General features: G+C 42.0%; 2 protein-coding genes across 3 annotated transcripts; both read right to left on the reverse strand.

The window, feature by feature from the left end:
* Nucleotides 1–3,341: 3,341 nt before the first annotated feature.
* On the reverse strand, nucleotides 3,342–11,778 carry LOC139631755 (uncharacterized). The gene is made up of 4 exons (XM_071496265.1): nucleotides 11,706–11,778; nucleotides 8,312–8,454; nucleotides 6,124–6,598; nucleotides 3,342–4,593 (listed from the first exon to the last, which is right to left on the reverse strand). The coding sequence occupies exons 2-4, from the start codon at nucleotides 8,367–8,369 to the stop codon at nucleotides 4,254–4,256; spliced, it is 873 nt and encodes a 290-aa protein (XP_071352366.1). The 5' UTR covers nucleotides 8,370–8,454; nucleotides 11,706–11,778; the 3' UTR covers nucleotides 3,342–4,253.
* kctd14 (potassium channel tetramerization domain containing 14) lies at nucleotides 10,528–19,800 on the reverse strand. 2 transcript variants are annotated; one of them, XR_011693447.1, is made up of 5 exons: nucleotides 18,352–19,800; nucleotides 15,541–15,765; nucleotides 15,210–15,344; nucleotides 11,321–11,930; nucleotides 10,528–11,166 (listed from the first exon to the last, which is right to left on the reverse strand). XR_011693447.1 is itself a non-coding variant. In XM_071496268.1 (4 exons), exons 1-4 carry the CDS (start codon nucleotides 18,403–18,405, stop codon nucleotides 11,619–11,621), a joined length of 726 nt encoding a protein of 241 aa, XP_071352369.1. In that variant the 5' UTR covers nucleotides 18,406–19,800; the 3' UTR covers nucleotides 10,528–11,618. The 2 variants fall into 2 exon arrangements, 1 of the variants encoding a protein (XP_071352369.1); XM_071496268.1 differs by having other exon boundaries at nucleotides 10,528–11,930.
* Nucleotides 19,801–19,802: the final 2 nt, after the last annotated feature.

A 19,802-nucleotide genomic window follows, 5' to 3' on the forward strand; every position in this document is an offset into this window, starting at 1 on the left:
TGTCTGTGAAGTCAGCTTGATGAGCAGCTGCTGCATCTGTAGTTAGTGTTTACCTGTGAACTCTGACAGATGTTTCACGCTGCAAGACTCAAACAGGCTCATACATGTTATTCTCTGCTGGAAATAAACAAACCAAGTCTGAAAATAAACCATTATTGATGTGACCAACCTGAATCCTCCTCCACCACTGAGGGACATTTCTCCCTCTATGTGGAAGCTGTGAGATGCAGTGAAGCTACAGACTCCAGAGCCACTTCGCACTGACTCCAGGTCCAAATGAAGCTCGTAAGATTCAATGTAATGTTTCATTTTTAACTGACTTTAATTATGGTCACATTTTTGTTGTGGGAGGAAACTGGAGGACCCGGAGGAAACCCACATAGACACAGGGAGACCATGCAGACTGACAGCGAGAAGAATGTGCAGCAGCTTCTTCTTTGGACCTGGACCAGTGTAGTTTTCACGCTGCAGGTTTCCTCCACCTGTCTTTCCAAACATGACTCAGCCTCCTTCCTCTTCTCTATTGCTGCTTTGAGAGCTGCCTCTAACTCCAGTTTCCCTGCTGTTGACAGGTCAACAATATGGTCCATCTTCTCCTCACATCACATCAGTCAGTTCAGTTACAGTCCTTTTTAGCTTGAATTTCGCCTTTGTGCTTCCATGGACAGTTTTTTCTTGCTCAGCTGTGGTGGAAGGAGAGTAACATGAAGAAGGAATTTTGTACCAAATAACTTTAAGTTTGGAGGATATTCTCACACAGTCTGCAGAAGCCTCATACTAGCTTCAGCTGACCTTACAAATCATTATACATTATTCACAAAATGATTTCTGCGGATTCTGTCAACCATCATTTTTACTGAAATTGCCTTAGGAAGGCACAGGAGGAACAATTACAGCAAACAACATTATTATGGGCTAGACCTGCTTTATATGAAAAGTGCCCTGAGATAACTTCTGCTATGATTTAGTGCTATACAAATAAAATTGAATTGGTTTGAACTGAATAATAACTGTGTCATGGGCATATCAGTATTTTTAAGACAGACCAGAAAAAATATGTCTTTAAATCCAGCTACACAACAGCAGCGACAACAGTCACAGTCAATTAGGAATGTATTTCAGCTGCATATTGAAATACCAGGGTTCATAATTCTAACACAATCAAATATCAATTAACAAAAAGTCAATTTAACCAGACTTGAAAAAATGTTGATATATGTATCTATATCTATTTGAATTCAAACAAACTCCAGCATAAAATCAAAAGGCCATTGATGAACCATGGATGTGGTTTCACAGACAAAAGAATCAACTGTCCAAACAAAACTGTTTTTCTTTGATTTATTTAACCAAACAAGAAAGCACACAGAAGAACAAATGAAACATGTTTCCTGCTGCCTCTCTCGTTCATGTATAAAAATACAAATAAAAATAAACAAAACCATAGGCCCACCCAATTGCATGCTGGTCCTGTACACTGGACAAAGAAGTTTTTCCTTTAATTGACACCTCTATATTAAGTCTGATTAACTTATCTTTATCAACTGGTTATGTACCGCAGGCTTTTAAAGTTGCAGTAATTAAACCTCTACTTAAAAAGCCTACTCTTGATCCTGATGTTTTAGCCAATTATAGACCTATATCCAACCTCCCCTTTATTTCCAAAATCCTTGAGAAGGTTGTTGCAAACCAGTTATGTGATTATTTGCACAGAAATGGTTTGTTTGAAGATTTAGAGTCCATCATAGCACAGAAACAGCTCTGGTTAAGGTTACCAATGATCTCCTCATAGCCTCAGACGATGGACTTGTCTCTGTACTTGTCCTGCTAGATCTTAGTGCCGCATTTGACACCATCGATCATAAGATTTTATTACAGAGACTAGAACATATGGTCGGCATTAAAGGAACCGCACCAAGCTGGTTTAAGTTATATCTGTCAGATAGACTCCAGTTTGTTCATGTTAATAATGACTCTTCTATCAACACTAAAGTCAGTCATGGAGTTCCACAAGGTTCTGTGCTAGGACCAATACTTTTCAGTCTATATATGCTCCCTCTGGGAAACATTATTAGGAGGCACCAGATGAATTTCCATTGTTACGCAGATGACACCCAGCTGTACTTATCCATGAAGCCAGGTGAGACTAACCAGGTAGCCAAGCTTCAGGCGTGTCTTAAGGACATAAAAACCTGGATGACCAGTAATTTCTTACTCTTAAATTCAGACAAAACTGAAGTTATTGTAATTGGCCCAAAACACCTCAGAGATACACTATGTGATAATATACTGACTCTGGATGACATCACCTTGGCGTCATTTTTGACCAGGACTTGTCCTTTACTTCACATATAAAGCAAGTCTCTAGGACAGCCTTCTTCCACCTGCGCAATATTGCAAAAATCAGACCCATTCTGTGTCTAAAGGATGCTGAAAAACTAGTTCATGCATTTGTTACCTCAAGACTGGACTACTGTAACTCTTTATTGTCAGGATGTCCCAATAATTCAGTAAAAAGCCTCCAACTGATCCAGAATGCTGCAGCACGAGTACTGACAGGAACGAGGAAACGAGATCACATCTCTCCTGTGTTAGCTTCTCTGCATTGGCTCCCTGTAAACTCCAGGATAGAATTTAAAATCCTCCTCCTCACCTACAAAGCCATTCATGGTCAGGCACCATCGTACCTTGGAGAGCTTATAGTTCCCTATTTTCCCAATAGGACACTTCGCTCTCTAAATGCAGGTCTACTTGTGGTTCCCAGAGTTTGTAAGAGCAGAATGGGGGGCAGAGCCTTCAGCTATCAGGCTCCTCTCCTGTGGAACCAGCTCCCAGTGTGGGTTCGGGAGGCAGACCCCCTCTCTACCTTTAAGATCAGGCTTAAAACTGTCCTGTTTAGTAAAGCTTATAGTTAGGGCTGGCTCAGGTATGTCCTGAACCATCCCTTAGTTATGCTGCTATAGAGCTAGACTGCTGGGGGATTCCCATGATGCACTGGGCTCTCTCTCTCTCTCTCTCTCTCTCGATGACTTTATGCCATTAACTTTGTTTCCTTTTCTCTCCTCTGTAGTTTGTGCTTCTCCTCTCTCTCCCTCTCTCTGTCCTCATTCTGCAGGTCTCTCTGCCTCGGGAGCAGCAGGATCCAGATCCACCACTACTCATCTTTACTATTAACCACTGTTATCTGTCATTATTATTGATAACACCATTACCTACACAGCTGTTCCTGGTCTCTCTCTCTCTCTCTTCTCTCCTCTCTCCTCCCCCTCCCCCTATTTCTATCTTCTCCTAAACCCAACCGGTCGAGGCAGACCCCCCCCACCCTGAGCCCGGTTCTGTTGGAGGTTTCTTCCTGTTAAAAGGGAGTTTTTCCTCCCCCCTGTCACCAAGCGCTGCTCTTTGTGGGAACTGTTGGGTTTTTCTCTGTAACAAAGTAAGGTCTTGACCTGACCCTGTAAAGTGCCTTGAGATAATGTAGATTATGATTTGACACTATACAAATAAAATTGAATTGAATTGAATTGAATTGGCTTACCTACCTAAATAATAACAAAACTGCAATAAATAAAATTCTAGTTAACCAAAATAAGCAAAGGTTAAAAAAGAAAATACTATCAAAATCAGGTCTAAATAAAGCAAATATCTAAAGTAATCCAATCTTAGAACACATTTGTAAATATTAGAAAATTGTTTTATAGAGTTTTACATTTGAATTTATTTTAATTTATTTGGGCTGCAAGCAACAACTATTTTCATTATTTATTTAACTGATAATTTCTTTAGTCTATAAAATTAAGATCTATTAATAGACCCACTGTATTTGTTGCCTGATAAATCTTGGGACCAAATTCTTGCAGCCATAAAGAAAACACAGTGTGCAGTGATTTGTTTCTTTTGGTTATTTACCTTTATGGTTCATTTCAGCCAAAAGTGCTGTATGTCTGAATGTATGTGTATATAATGAAAATATTAAAAATATGAAAACAGAATATAATACATACTGTTTTGACATTACAACTTGCACTTGATAAAGAAATGCAGCCTGCCAATATACAATGTAAAAACACACAAATTAGCCTAATTGCTGTTAACTTCATGTATAATATGTGAAATTTGTGCTTGTATACCAGAATCTGAATTGCAACAAACAACACATCTGTAATATGTCTACAGCATCTGGGATCTGTGGGGAAAAAGTAGAGAGATCCTGCTTAGACCTAAACCAACTCAAGGACAGATACAGTCATCAACAGTCAGCTGATTTCCTGGAGCTCGATGCCAGCTGCAGACGTTTTGGCCCTGCGGTCTCCTCTCCTTGTGAAGAATCCCACTATGATCACCATGACCGGCAGAGCCACACAGAGCACAATGCGGCTGATGGGCAGGTGGACTGGACAATCGACAGTAGAAGATGGAACCAGATTCTGGGCTGTGGGAGGATTTTGGAACAAGAAGGCGGACGTGAAGTCCTGAAACACTTCTCTGCTGTTTTCTGTGGTGTTCAACTGACATCTCCACTTCCTGTTATTGTCGTCCCTCTGGAGTTTTGTGACCAGAGTGATGTTGCACCGAGTGGGGCCAATCAGCTCATACCTGCATAGAGGGGAGATCATCAGAGAATCATTGGTGTCATTCATCAGTTGTTCATGTTTTATACATTTCTTATTTTTCTGCTTTTGAGTTGTTATTTGGGTGATATTCTATATCTGATTATCAACAAATTTCATAAGAAGACCCAACAATGAGTTAATCCTGCTAACGAGGAAGGTTTGTGTGTTCCAAAGCCTATATCTTATTCCTCTGTGCCAAGATTAAACACACATCAATGAGCCACACTGTTGCAGTGGGCGACATGTTTCTATCATAACCATGAACACACAGCAAAACCAGGTCGCACATACATCCTGGTGCCCTAAATATTCACAAGCACCAAATGTTAAATTATTCCACTGCTGAAAATTGTCTCCGGCTATTTCTTCATGTTTCAGTCACTTTGCAGAAGCACATGAACTATAGTGACCTGGGGTTTCAGGAAACGACCGAGCCTTTTCAAAGAACAAACTATGTGTCTGTGACTGAGTGATTTTTACAGGTTTCCATCTTGAAAGTTACCAGTGGACCTGGGGTTGAGAGCCACAGATACTATTGAGAGTTGGGCTGACACATTGTTGGTTTTGATCTTTTCATAGGATTTGTTGACAATGAGTAAAATGATAACATGAACCCTTTCCTATAATGTTAAAAAAACTGAATTATATAAAGGTTTGTGTTTAATTATAATTAATGCAAGGAAAAAATTGTTCCTGTTAAAGTAATTAATTTTTATGTATTTATTTGCTCATTTTTACTTTATTCTTTGTATTTCTTAACTTTTCATCTGTTTGTTTTCTTTCTTGGAAGAAAATCAGATTCCACAGCAAAGGTTTTAATTAGTTTTTAAACAAGTAGATGTTCTTTTTCTGTAACCTTTGTAACAATTACTTTTTAGATTTCGGTAATTTTGATTTTGTCGATTATGGTTTCCTTTTATAATTATTGTTCTGAAACAAAATGACGTCACGTGTCACCATACAGTGAAACACGCAGCCAAAATGACACAAGTTCATAAATGTGTGGGTGTATTATTATTACTACTACTATTATTATTATTATCATCTAGGCTATCATTTATTCATTTATTTATACATTGGTCAATTGTTTGTTCCTTCTATTTTATTTACATCGTTTTTCACTTCCATACATGCATCATGTTTAATAGAGTCATTGTTAAAACTACCGTTAACTATACCGCTTATCCGCACAGGGTGGCGGGGGCTGGAGTCTCTCTGGGTACATCAAGACGCCAATCTATCGCAGGGCTGATATTTAGAGACCAGTCACACTCATACTAAAATCTACGGGCAATTTACAATCTCCAATTAACCTAATGAACATGTTTTTGGAGAAAGGCTCCAGGCCCGGGATTTGAACCAGGAACCTTCTTGCTGTGAGGCCACGGTGCTAAACACTGCACGTTGTCAAAGCTTTGTTAAAGCCGTTGTTCAATTGCCCTCCAAAAGTTTAATATGGCGCATTAAGCAGGTTAATGGACTATTCACAGAAAAATTACAGAAAACTGACAACCTGCCGTCTCTGGGCAGCATGGCACCATCCCCGCCCCTCCAGCTGAGGCCGAACACGCTGGAGTACGACTGGCAGCTCCCAGCATCATAGTAAGTGAACAGGAGGCAGCTCAGGATGAGGTTTCTTCCAGGCTGCAGGTCATTGATTTTGGAAAGTGCAGTAATGGTGAGGAGGGAGAGGTAAATGTCGGTGATGGCGTTCCCATGCTTCAGACAGACGTAGGAACCGGCGTCGTCCACCCTGAGGTCACGGAGGAGGACGGAGCAGTTGGATGTGATGGACATGCGGCTGGATTTGTCTGAGTCCGCCCTCACCTGTCCCCCGCTGACCTCCTGGGTGTACCGCACCTGGCCCCCCTTGTAGAAGGTCCATGTGATGAGGGAGCAGTCTGGGGAAACTGGGTTGGTACATGGCAGGAGGACGCTACCTCCAAGTCTGCCGTACACAAACACTGTGTCTTTGTTGCACCAAACACCTGGAAATAGAAAGTCTGTCAGCTGCACAGCGAAGTGAGATTTCCACGATCCAAAAAGGAAAAGAAAGACAGAAAGAAAAACTACAAAGTAATCCTTTGATTTTTACTGGAACCAACCCCCCACCCACCAATTCACCTCCACCAAGGAGGCTGTGTTTTCATCCCTGCCTGTCTGTCGGTTTGTGTATCAGCAGGATTACCCAAAAAGAACTGAACCAATTTGCAGCAAACTTGGTGCAGCCATGGGGCAGGGGTCAGGGAGGAACCCCTCACATTTTGGTGCATATCTGGGTGAAGGGGCAGATACAGGATTTTCAACATTGCAAGATAGGGGATTTTTCAACTTTTGCCAGTATTTGGCCACTGCAGTGGTATGTGCTCTACTGAGTGCTATTCTAGTTTCATTTTCAAAGGTAAAACTATCCAGTAGCCTATTCCCCAGTTTTAAGCAGAACATGGTAGAAACAGCGGTAGCGGCCTACACCAGTTGGATGTTTTCATAAATACACATTGTTTGATTCATAGAATAAGAAAATTGGAGAAATCCTTAAAGTAAGTACTTTGACTGCAACTCAGGTCCAAAGACTGGAGCCAAATGACAAACATGGAAACTAGATCCAGACGTGGTTTTGGCTTGTGACACCTCACAAAAAACAGTGACCGCTTGGGGTTCTGTGAGGTTTTAGCAGCTTCCCAACTATCCAGTACAAATCAGTAAAGCAAAGATTAGAGAAACATCCAAAATCAGCTCTGATTAGTAAATACATTGGGCCAATTAATAGCAGATGGAAGCATTGTAGACTTTAATGAACTGAAAAGACAATATAAATTAGATGATACAAATTTCTTTCAATATATACAGCTCAAAATAAAACTGAAGAATTACATGAATATGGGTGTTATGCCAAACCATAAAGGGACGATGGATAGTAATTTAAAAGAAGCAGCCAATGGAAGAAGTGCTGCCTATAAATTGTATAAATTACTAACCCACAACACTAACAATTGTTGCACAGTCATAACGTCACAGTGGGAAAAAGATCTCAAAACATCTTTCACCACAGAGCAGTGGGAAAAGATTTTGCAGCGTTGAAATTACTTATCAAAGTCCTCTGGTTAGAATTATTATTTAGATCATATATAACTCCACAGAGGTTAAATAAAATGAACTCAAGTGCTCTGAATGTATGTTGGCACGGCTGTGGTGGCACAGGTACATTAATACACCAACTGTGGCACCGCCCAGCAGTAAAACAATTTGGGGACAATGTTGTAAGATATTTAAATTCAATTTTTTGCGAAAATATCCCAATATGTCCTTACAGTATGTTTACTGGAGGGTAAAGTAGCGGGAATCGATTCTCCAGAGATGATGGTGTAAGACCCCGGACCTTCGGCCAGTGTCACCTCCCATCCCTGTCCATCGTTACGTTTGTTAATTTTTGTCTTGTCTTTGTTATGTACATTAAAATTAATAAAAAAAAACAAACAAACAAAAAAAAAAAAAAGCACCTATTAGTGTACCAGGACTTCGTTTATTCTTCTTTCCTCTCCTATTAATTATCTAATGACCCCTCAGGTTTATCTGGTGACCCTTGGATTCTGGAGGTGACCTGACCCTGATGTTGGAAACCACTGGACAAAACTAACTAACTGTTAAAAAAAAGTAGGTCAAACTAGCACCAGCAGCAAACAGAGCAGAATAAACCCTACCTGTTAGATGCAGACCGGTGAGCAGAAGAATGCTCATCGCATTTTTCATGTCCGTCATGTTTGTGTTTTCACCTCAGTTTGTCTCTCTCTGTCTGTCTGTGTCTGCTGCTGCTCCTTCTAGACGACTCACTTCCTGTCATACACTTAACAGCACACACACACACACACACATCAGCCTTAATCTTCACATCATTTGTTAAAAATTGAGAAGGATCATCTCCTGCTAGAGCACAGCAGTCAGTGTGTGTGATTTATTAGAGGATGCACACACGCAGACTGATCCAATATTTGATGTGGTCATTAGAAATATGACATTCAAATCCAAATATTCTGAGGAAATATATGTCTAACTATAAAGAACATTTTGGGATATGAAATTTTAATATATGACATTCATTCTTATGATGATAATGTTAGATGAAGTTCATAAGATGTGGTTGAGCCTGAGAAAAAGTTCAGTACAGCTGATTTGTAATGCACTACATTTTTCTCACCTTGTGATGTGTAAACTTTCTATTCGGCTGTTTTTTTTTTTTTCACCTGTTTCCATCACAAATCAGCCAATTGCAAGACTTGAATAAATAAGTTGTTTTACTTCACTTTCAGCAGCAGCAATCTGCCTCATTCTCTCCCTTTAATTTTCCAGGACAGATGTTGCTCTATATATTATTTATTTCTTTTATTTCTACTGCTGACATGAAAGAGACTGCACAAAAAATGTCTGTGTACCCGTGTGTGTGTACAAATGGCGAATAAATAAATCTCTTAAATCTCTATATTTAAAAGACATATCAAGAGTTGGCAAAATTAATTAAATAAATAAATGAAACAAGGATGAAACCATGTGACCCTTTCTTTGTCTCCGATCAGTGCTACATGTCTTCTAATGTGATTTAAGGTGTGAAATGCAGGCGTGCAGCTTTTCTCTATCTGGTGGTTTAAAGAGGAAATGTGATTGTGACACATTGTGGTGAAAATATGGTAGGCAGTGCGTCCACTTCAGCCATTTCTTTGAACAAAGGAAGGAAACTTACCTCAGCCGGACTTTTTGGTGTAGATCAAAAATGATCTGTCAAAATTTCCAAATTTTCCAGCAAGAAGATTTTTTTCGAAAAGAAAAAAAAAAACAGAGCTTGTAATTAGACCCTCAGGGTCATGCATCACAGTCTGAAATAAATGACCATATAATCAATAATAGCCTGAATAAAGTTGTCTGCCTGAAGGTCTACAATGAAATTTGTCTGTGCATTTAACTATAATTGATGTTCATGCATTGAAAACATTTATTTAGAGGCTCTAATGTTTCCTGTCACATCGAGCTGAGTCACAACCGTGAAAACTTATGTCAGTCTGGTTTTCAGTGAACAGTTTCCTCTTTAAATGCTCTGAATGCAGGTCCAGAGGCTTTCTCATCAGCCGGGGTTGAAATTCAGATGCAAATATTTTAACATAAAATATATTTTTAACACAAAATATATCTTAAAGCCTATTAAATAGAAAAGATGTCCAGTGAAATTTAAATTTAGGTTATGTCAGCATGTTTTTACATGTATTATCAGACGCTTTGACTCCCTGCTGTCATCCAAACACTCAGCAGGACACAGCAGTAAAACCCTACATGGCTCTGACATGACCACAGTTTGCTCTAATGTCTGGCCTCACCTGTACCTGTCCAGTAACTGCTGTTGATTGTTATGCTTCTGTGCTGGCGACACTCAGGGCCGGCGGCATGTTGTTTTCGGCATATTCCTTCTGTCAGTCTATCCGTCCGTCCAACCGTCCCATTCTCATGGACACGATATCACAGTGACGCCTTGATTACACTTCAAATTTGGCACAAAATGTCCACTTGGACTCGAGGATGAACTGATTAGATTTTGGTGGTCATTTTGGTGCCCTCACAAAACGCTGTTTTGGCCTTGTGGACGGAATATGTCTATAATTTCTTCAAATTTAATAAAAATGTTCACCTGAACTAAAGGTCAAGGTCACTGTAACCTCACAAAATGTTGTTTTGGCTTTTTTAACGTAATATCTCCTCAACGCCTTGAGGGAATTTCTTTAAATTTGGTATAAACATTCACTTGGACTCAAGGACAAACTTCGCACAGCAATTATGACAAAGTTTCACAGAAATAGTTCATATTTTATTTGACTCTGGATAAACAAGGATGTGATCTGAAACTAGTCTGAGTCACGGAGACAAACAACCAACAGATGGTAATTCTAGTTTTTATTGTGTTGCTTTTCACACAGGAAATGGTCCGATGTGAGGGTATGGCAGCTGTCACACCGTGGTGAACACTGAGGCGGCTTTCTGCTGACATACTTGTTCAGCGTTTGGGTTCTTTGGCCTTTTTGTTTCTTATAATCTGGGTCACTGATTGCCCAATGTTGTGTATATGACGCAGTATTTTCCTCAGTGCCTGAATTCCCCTTGGTACAAAATATACTATAGAACTGTATTTCACACCAAACTTAATTGCAGGGGGAAGCCTCCATATATGACAGGGTTGGATATTGTGAACACACTGACAAACTGTTTTTAAAATGACAGGCTATTAAGTTCTGCAAAGTTAGTAGTATGTTCTGCAAAAACATTGTTTTTAAGAGGAGGGGATGAGTAGGGGATGTTGCTTTTCTCATGACTGTCGCACTCGTGCTGGATGCTGCAATTGTTGTATTTTCTGATTATATTATTAAGGTTTATAAACTGAGCATTAGAGAGGGGGCAGGAAATTATAAGTATTAACTGCTTCCTTCTTCCTTTTCGGACATGTGGTATTTGCTGGTTTGTTTATTGAGAATTTGTTACCTATGTTAAACTCTATTTGTTATTACTGTTAGCATTTTTTCTTCTTGTTCATTTCAATATGTCCATTCCCCTGTTGCTGTATCAAGTTCATCAAAGGTACCTGCTTAAACAAACAGCTTCTAAACTTTGTGAGTGGAAAAATGATTTTGTAACTGTGTCGTTTATTAATTATTAAAGTTGAGCAACAGTAAAACAATACTTATATCTATAAGCACTTCAAAGTAATTATTATGAGATACAGGTGTTTGTTTTAAGAAAGTCTGGATATATAAATAAATCCTTAAACCAGGGTGCCTTTGAAATTCATCATATACAGATGCTGCACTGACCCCTTGTGTCTATAATTGTTCGTGTTCACAATCAAAACCCCTTTTTTCACATGGGTGCACAAACATGCAGCATGATTTCAAAATATTTTGGAGAAAATGTGGCAAACAAATGTAATTTAGTAAATTGCTGCCTGTTTTCTTCCACAGAAAAGCAGCCTTCTTATTACCACCATGTGAATATGAGTTTGTAGAAGTAGTCGTAGCTCCTGGACAGGAAGCTCTTCTCCATGACGTGAGGCTGGATGCTCACCTTGTAGCCCTGACGCTCGATGTCCATCTTTACACAGTCCAGCAAGTCTTTGACAGAGGGGACGGCCTTCCAGGGCCCGAAGGTCACCACCGACTCCTTATCTGCCTCCAGGCTGTTGATGGCGTTGTCATAGAAACCCAAATCGTCCTCTGTCCGCAGTACGCAGATCATGATGGTGGAGTGGCGGGCAGCGATGGCCTCGGCTCTGGCGATACGAATCAGCACCTGAATGAAGAGGGCGATTACTGCGTTTGATCCTAACACATTATATCTTTTCTGACAATTTGTTATTTCAAATTAACCTGAAGCGCTGGGTGGTTTGTTGCACAGAACCATCTGAGGAGGCTCAGTTGGAACTGTTTGGAAAAGGGAAGATGCTTTCAAAAAATACTTGGCAAGTGATTGAATCAACACTTGGTCTGTCACAGATGTTATGACCCTTTGTCATATTTGGGAAGTCACACAAAACATTATGTCTAGTTTTCCCCTAATCCAATAGTAGACTACTTTTTTATGAGCAGGTGCCTATACGCAAAAAAGGGGTTAAAAGAACTCCTCCCAGTCCAAACTGGCATCACTGCAGAGGAGCTGAAGCTAGCTCTGCACATATGGACATGAGGAGGTGGCGGAGAGAAACCTGGAGCAGGTTCAGAGCTGTGGGGATAGGGCAGGGAGCTGCTGTAGCTCAGCGTCCTTCAAACCCACAGTCACCCTTACCTGGGCCCAAAGACAGCTTTGACGTGAGTGGGCACACAGCGATTGTCCCACCTTTAAGAGAATCTGAATTACATTCATTTGTCAAGACATTTGAATGTATCATGCAACAAGACATTGGCCAGAACCAGGCCTTCATGGGCAAACTGGTGCAAAGAAACCACCTCTGAGGCCAAGAGGAGGAAAAGAACTGCTTGGACCAAGAAACACAATGAATGGGCATGCACCCGATCTGCACCCAACTGAGATGGTCTGGGACCAGTGTAAATCAGTACTTTGGTCTGGTGAATCCAAATTTGAGATTTTTGGTTCTAACCACTGTGTCTTTGTGAGATGCAGAAAACGGGAATGGATAGGGTCTGCATGTGTGGTTCCACCGTGAAGCACGGAGGAGAAGGTGTGATGGTGTGTGTGGGGTTAGGGTTACACTTCACAAGCATCACCACCACAGCATTCTGCAGCGACATGCCATCCCATCAGGTTTGTGCTTAGTGCGACCATCTTTTGTTTTCATCAGGTCAATAACCTAGAACACACCTCCAAGTTATCTAAGGCCTGTTCAACCAAGACGGAGAGTGAAGGGGCACCGCATCAGATGACCTGGCCCCCAACTGAGATGGTCTGGGATGAGTTGGCTTTGACACGAGGGAGTGTTTTTACTCCCCCAGTTCACTGTAAGCCAGTCTCAGTTGATAACTGATTAGATCCCCTAAAAGTTCCCCGCTGCTGCAGCTGCTGGTACTGAAACCCGAGAGTGATTCTACTACTGTGAGCAAGGACACCTCATCACTGCCTACCCCACTCTTAAAGGAAAAGGCTGATCCAGAAATGTCAAAACACCTTCTCCAACAGGTCTCATGACATTGACTTCAGGCTATTTGTCTTCCATGACTGTTTCTCTGGTGGGTGAGGTAAAGTGACTCCCTATCCTGCGGGATACTGACTCTTATTGGTGACAGGGTTCTACCCTTTTCAGATCAGTCTTACTGTGGCTCAGACATATAGCGTGGGGAATTAAAATGAGTGTAGTATCAGAATCAGAATCAGAATCAGAATCAGGTTTATTGCCAAGTATGTTTTCACGTACAAGGAATTTGTTCTGGTGAATGGTGCAGAGCGCACCAAAACACCGAGGCAGCCATCTGCGGCGCCATTTAAAAAGGAGGAATGGGGAAAAAACAAGTGGAGAGGAGAGGAGAAAAAATAACAGAACCCAAACTATACTCCTGGGGGGGGGGGGGGGGGGTACAGTGTGGGATTCGGGAAAAAAACCTCAGCAACATAGGCATATATAAACAAACACATCTTACAACACAGTGACTCAAGACAACTTGCTCCAGGGGAGGGGGGAAAGGGGGGAGGAGGTGATTCCAGTGCAGACAGGCAGCCAGCCGCAGCCGCTGCCATTTAGGCGCAGCTATCGGACCCCGCCCGCCGCGCTGGATGGGAGGAAGCGGCGAAGGCGTGGGATGGGGTTGGGTTGTGAGTTGCATATGTACATGTAAGAGGTGTCCGTGAATGTGTGTGTGTGCATAGGCCTGGGGAGTCGCTTCGTCTAGTTCACAATCAGAGCCTCAGTTCGCAGGGTGTCATCGCGATAACACAGCAAGTTGCCATGGAGACATCCTTGATCGGGTCCCGGACGGAGTCAACAATCCACAGGTGTCCGTGGAGGAGGGGGAGGGGTAGGAGTAGAAGCGTCTCACTGCAGAGATCTCGTGGGGGAGTTGTTCCAGCACCGGCCTTCGCCAAGGCTGGTGCTGCGGGGGCCGGAACGCAGATTAGATTATGATTGTTTGGGTTAGGGCGAGCAGTCGTATTTCAATAGACACGGCTTACTCTGTTAGTCCATTCTGGTCATCTCCATCCATTCTCCTTTTCAAAGCTGCAAGCTTCTCCAAGATGTGACCCATGTTGCGATTTATCACCACAGTCTGAGCATTAACAGCTCCTTCCAAGGTGGTTCCCAAGTTGCGGTTCACAATCACAGTCTGAGTGCTTACAGCTTTACTCACTCCATCAATTATGTCGGGCAGCGTGGGGATTTGGACTGCTGTCACCGTCTTCTGAATTTTCCGATACACCAGGGCAATGCCTAATCCAATCAGCAGAAAGCCTGATATCACAGTTCCGAATATGTAGAGATCTTCGATGTCCTCAACGGAAAGACTCGCCAGGCACACGACCCTCCACTGCTCCCAGGAGTCCCTCATGTAGCCAGCGGGGTACGTTCCGCCAGGGCAGACAGGTTCCCCCGAACCCGGGCTTCTCGTCGAGAAGATCCTGTCAATTGCGTTGAGAGACCAGTTGACCAATTCCATGATTTTAGATTTAGAGAGCAGTGCGGAGAGAGGCTTCCAAGGTTTAGACAAGACAGGACGAGACGTGAGATGAGTATGTATGTGCCTTTGAATTTTGCAATACAAGGTTTGTGTCAGACAAATTCCAAATCACTGTGCAGCCTCAATTGCCAATAGCCAGTATTGATCTTGTCCGTGGCAATGATTTGGCTGGTGGAAAAGAGGTAACGGAAAACAAACTCTTGGTTTCCTTGCGCATGCTGTAATCTGTGCAAGGGTTTTTGTCCACATTTAGAAACTCAAACTACATCAACAAAAAATAAAGGTTGAAGATGTTGTGCAACTACATGTGACTTCTATGAATAAGGGAGTAGAAACACAGCAGTAAGAGTGGAGCAGCAGAGCTGGAGTTAGAGTGTTCTGGAGATGCAGTGGATTTTTGTTAGCGGTTGGCTTTTGTGTTGTCACTATGTCAGTGGGTGTGGCTGACCTCAATGTTTTCTTTGTAGTGGGGGACTCTGGAGAGGAACTGCTGTCTTCCCACCAGCTCTCCAAACAGCTGAGGAGATTCCTCCAAACGCTTGATGAGTGGTTTGATGTTGTAGTGCACTGCCTCTCTGTAAACCTGCAGAGCCGCACACACATTGGTTCAAACAGTCCACTGTGATTAAAAACTAGAATAGAGGTGACAGGAGGAGCTCTGTTTCAAAGGGCCTCTCCACAAATACATTCATCTTTATACAGCGGAGAAATAAACTATCAGTGAGGACTCCTCCATGACTTCTATGAAGCAGGTGACTGATACTGTATCAGGCTCAAACCTCCTGGATGTTCTCCGTGGGCAGTTGGTCTGACCTCAGGAACTCGAGGACAGTGCCGAAGTGTGAACCGTCGCGGTCGATGAAGGCGCGTCCCTGTGCGTCAGTGCGTGGTTTGGCCTGTCCGCTGAACAGCTCGGCCAGCTGGGAGTCGAGGTGTTTCCTCAGTGTGCTCAGGGAGGTGCTGAACAGGTGCCCGCCAACATTTAACTGCACAATAGGAGAGTGCTGAGGAGAAAAAAAAAAGTGATTTAACGTAAAACAGCTTTTTTTTCCCTGTTGTTGCCTGCCGGGATAGATCTTGTGCTCTGCTGCTGTGGAGGCAGTTAAAAGTTGTTTCATAGTTTTAACAGCAAATATGTATTTAAAAAATTTGTTTAATAGCTTATAAGACTTAAAAAACAGCAAATATATACAGTTGAGAACTGTGAACCAAATATTTGTTGGCATATTTACAGTTACGAAAATAGTTTAATTAGATCAAACATTTAATTTCCATTTAATTAGATCAAACGAACCACAAATCATTTCAGCACTAGTTAAACTGCAGAGAAAGTTTAGTTGATACAGGCAGTTTAAAAACAGAGTCAATGTTACATAGTTTGGCCACCAGAGAGCAAATTTATCTGTCGACCAGTATCCTGCGCAGCACATACTGTATCTGCAAGGTTAGGGAGCCTTATTGAAAATGTTGGCTCATGTTATATGAAATGAGTACTGAAAAAAAGAAAAGCTATTGCTATCAGACTTTTTAAACTCTCAACTACCAATATAAGTACTGACCTAAAGGATTCAGTAACAATTGGTCTGTATCAGATATAGATAGATAAATTCAAATGATGAATGTATAAATGAGAACTTGCCCTATGTGCTGCTTATACCTGGTCACAGTGTTCAATTACAGTAGCTACAAGCTGGGCGGCAGCATGAGTCACCTGCACATTCATTTGCTCAGGTTGATAAGGTGACATACCTCTGCTGTCAGAAAATCACACCAGTCTGTAACTCCTGAAACACCCAGTCAGAGCAGTGACAGCAGGTTTACACGATCAAATCAGTCCGATTCTATTCATCTCAATATTCGGCAGCTGGCAGTCCGTTAAATTTGGGCCTGAGAAAAGCATGTGCATGTGCAAGCTTTGTTGGCCACAAGAGAAAGAGTGTGTGGGCTGTCTCTCCAGAGCTTACACAGGCCCTGTTGAAATCATCTTCTGTAAAAGGTGACAGACCACAGGAGGTAATGGTCATGATCGAGAGGTTTCTTATCCTGCTGAACGAACTAACACATGCACAGAAGACAAGAAAAAAAAAAGAGCCAAGAACAAAGTTATTGGTGAGGCTCAATGTCCTGCCAATCCACGACACAAAGGGGGCCATGTGTAGGGTCAGACGCAGGTGTCCACACCAGAGTTATCTTAACTATGTAGACAGGGTTGGTTAAAGACATCTGAGGAGTATTATGAACCCTTGTGGCTCCAGTTACGAACTTGTTTTCTGCAAATGTAAGAAGGTTTGTATTAGGCAGTGCATGTGCAAACTGGAATTACTGCCTCGCGGTTGTACGCCTCTGCCACTCAGCCTAGTTTCAGATCACATCCCTGTTTATCCAGAGTCATATAAAATATCAACCATCTGTGTGAACTGTTGTCATTATTACTGTGTCTTGTGAAGTCACTGTGACCTATGACCACCAAAATCTAATCAGGTCATCCTTGCGTCTGAGTGAACGTTTGTGCCAAATTTGGAGAAGTTCGGTCAAGGCGTTACTGAGATATCATTTCCACGAGGCTGGAAGTGACGGACAGCCTGAGAATATGCTTCTGGTTGTCAACGGCACAGAGGTCAAACGCTGCCTTGGACTGCAGAGCCCTCTGAGCTGACTTTCCCATGATACACCTGGTTTGGGAAGTTGTTATTACTTATTTTGAGTTTTATCACCTAGTTTGAGTGAGATTTAAGAAGATTCTGAGGCATTGTGAAGTTCCTCATTAAAATTCTGAGTCATAAAACATTTACGATTTGACACCGAGATCATCTGTATCGGACTAGTTTACACAACTTTATTGTGATTACACTTGTCACACCAGTCATGGCCATCTTGAATTTTCAGTGGCTTGCATGTGTTATTGAAATGGCAGTTTCCAAGAACTGTGTGTGGTAAATAAATGTAACTGTATCCTCAATATCATATCATATCTAACGCTGATGGGAAAAATGATTTGAAAACAGTAGTAACTGGCAGCCATTTTGAAAAATAGCTGGAGGACATATAGAAAATTTAGCTCAACATCTTAGTTCACTGATTTATCAAATTTAATTACAAAAGGGACAAACATTTGAAACTTTAACTAAACTGCACCACTGCAGCTATGATATATATATCTTTTTACTTTTACTTTTTTTTGTGTAACAAGTTTGTAAAATACAAAACAAGACTACACCAGAGTTAGCATACAGCTTAATTCTTGAGATTTGCTCAGATGCAGTGAGGCGTTAGCTTGAAGCAGCGTTAGGACTCTCCACTGTATCTGAGAGCAGCCCGGGGGCATGAGCCAGGAGATTTCAGGGGTCAGTAACCCTCCCACCGGAGACCCTGCTCTTCTGCCGAGCTGCATTTCAAACTTTACTGTGGAAAGGTAAACCCGCCTTAAACAAGCTAAGACCTTACGCTTGTCAGACAGGACGGAGAAGGATCTGCAGGGAATAACTGGTTCTGCAGGTCCTGCCCACCTGTTCAGTCTCTGTACAGGTAGAGAGTTAGTCGCTGTCCTCCTCCATGTTAGAAACACCATGTTACAGCTGTGTTTGTCTTACTGGGATGGCGGCTGCAGACTGCTTCTCGGCTGATTTGTAGTCCGGGAGGCTCATCCTGTCTTCGGTCTGTCCAGGCGGGAGCCGCGCGCTCTCACTGCCCACAGGTAGAGGCCAGGGGGCGTGGCCTATCCCGGACCTGACGCCTCGGTGCGGGATGAGTCACGCGGCTGTAAAAATGTCTGACCGCCTCCTTGGTCCCGTCACTCACATGCGTTAATCTTTATGTGTTGATTTAATTGTGATATTGTGTTTATGTGTCCACACTCAGCCCATTTCTACCGGGGGGAGCATCGGATTCACTGAAGAAAAACCATTTAATTTTGTCTCACGGTCGCATGAAGAGGTCACGGTCGTTGAGAAAGTGTGAAGGCTGCAGCAGGTCGATGTGTTGTTGAGGGACTGCAGCGCCTCAGACCTCGGCACTTCTTCAGTAGTTATCAGTGGTACAGTGGAACAAAAAGGCCGATAGTGCGGCCTGTTGCGTTAACTGCATCCACGGAAAACAGTCCGGTTCACACACTGCGCATCTCTTTTCCACGTGTTGAAAAGAGAGAACATTGATATTTAAGCTCAAATTCGTGACAGATGAGATGAGCCCGTGTTTGACAAATCAAATGGAGCCATGATGTCCTCTCAACATGGCCGTGATTAATAACCACTGCTTCGTGGTCGGCCTGATTGAAAATTTATTTTGACTTAGTATGTCTACGTTTGAGCTTTTTATTACATACCGAGTAACCGGGGTTTTGAAAAATACTATAGTTTGATTAACGTATAAAATATGCAGGCTAAATGTATGAATTACACAGGTAAAATGGTAATTAAAGATGAAACACACGCTCAGATGAAAGTTACCCTACATATAGTGTAAAATGAACATAACAGATCAAGGCCTCTCTCTATCAACAAGTCTTTTGATGGTACACAAGTACCACGACTGAGAAATGAGGGGAAAACTCTGCACACAGGGATTGGATCCAGGAAAAGGGGCAGAGTGAGACGTCTGCCTCTCAGATTGGTACCACGTGACTACCACAGTGCATCATCAATACAGATCATCTCTACCAGGGTAAGAGGAAATAAAACACTCTTGGGTAACTTTCCAAAACATTCCACCGAAAATCTGTTGTAACTGGTGATAAAGTTTTACAAATGTAATAAGACAACACACGCATGTCAGTTAATGTATTAACGCTTCATGTGCTGCGGCACACGGACAGCCAATAATACCTTTTCCATAAAAATTGACCAGTTAAAAATAAATAAAACTACAGTAGGCAGAATATTTATCCTCATTAGGCTCATCAGTAAGAGCCACATGAAGCCATGTAGTGGCTACAGTAAAACATTGTAATGAGTACAAATGTTTGATTGTGTGGTACAATGCAGTGTTGCTTGGGTATAAACTTTGTCCTGTGGAAAACCAACTGAGTGTTTGAGGGGCTTAGTGC

The sequence above is a fragment of the Trachinotus anak genome, unplaced genomic scaffold (genome assembly GCF_046630095.1).
Source record: "Trachinotus anak isolate AG129_WGS33_773 ecotype Australia unplaced genomic scaffold, CSIRO_AGI_Tana_v1 ptg000014l, whole genome shotgun sequence".
Taxonomy (NCBI): domain Eukaryota; kingdom Metazoa; phylum Chordata; class Actinopteri; order Carangiformes; family Carangidae; genus Trachinotus; species Trachinotus anak.

What these genes read in the sequence shown, in the direction of transcription:
- LOC139631755 (XM_071496265.1), bottom strand. Translation starts at nt 8,369, where the DNA reads ATGACGGACATGAAAAATGCGATGAGCATTCTTCTGCTCACCGGTCTG. An exon ending in CACCGGTCTGCATCTAACAG is followed by an intron (nt 6,599 to 8,311) that starts GTAGGGTTTATT and finishes TTCTATTTCCAG; the next exon opens with GTGTTTGGTGCAACAAAGAC. An exon ending in ATGCTGCCCAGAGACGGCAG is followed by an intron (nt 4,594 to 6,123) that starts GTTGTCAGTTTT and finishes CCCTCTATGCAG; the next exon opens with GTATGAGCTGATTGGCCCCA.
- kctd14 (XM_071496268.1), bottom strand. Translation starts at nt 18,405, where the DNA reads ATGAGCCTCCCGGACTACAAATCAGCCGAGAAGCAGTCTGCAGCCGCC. An exon ending in AGTCTGCAGCCGCCATCCCA is followed by an intron (nt 15,766 to 18,351) that starts GTAAGACAAACA and finishes TTTTCTCCTCAG; the next exon opens with CACTCTCCTATTGTGCAGTT. An exon ending in CCACGGAGAACATCCAGGAG is followed by an intron (nt 15,345 to 15,540) that starts GTTTGAGCCTGA and finishes GCGGCTCTGCAG; the next exon opens with GTTTACAGAGAGGCAGTGCA.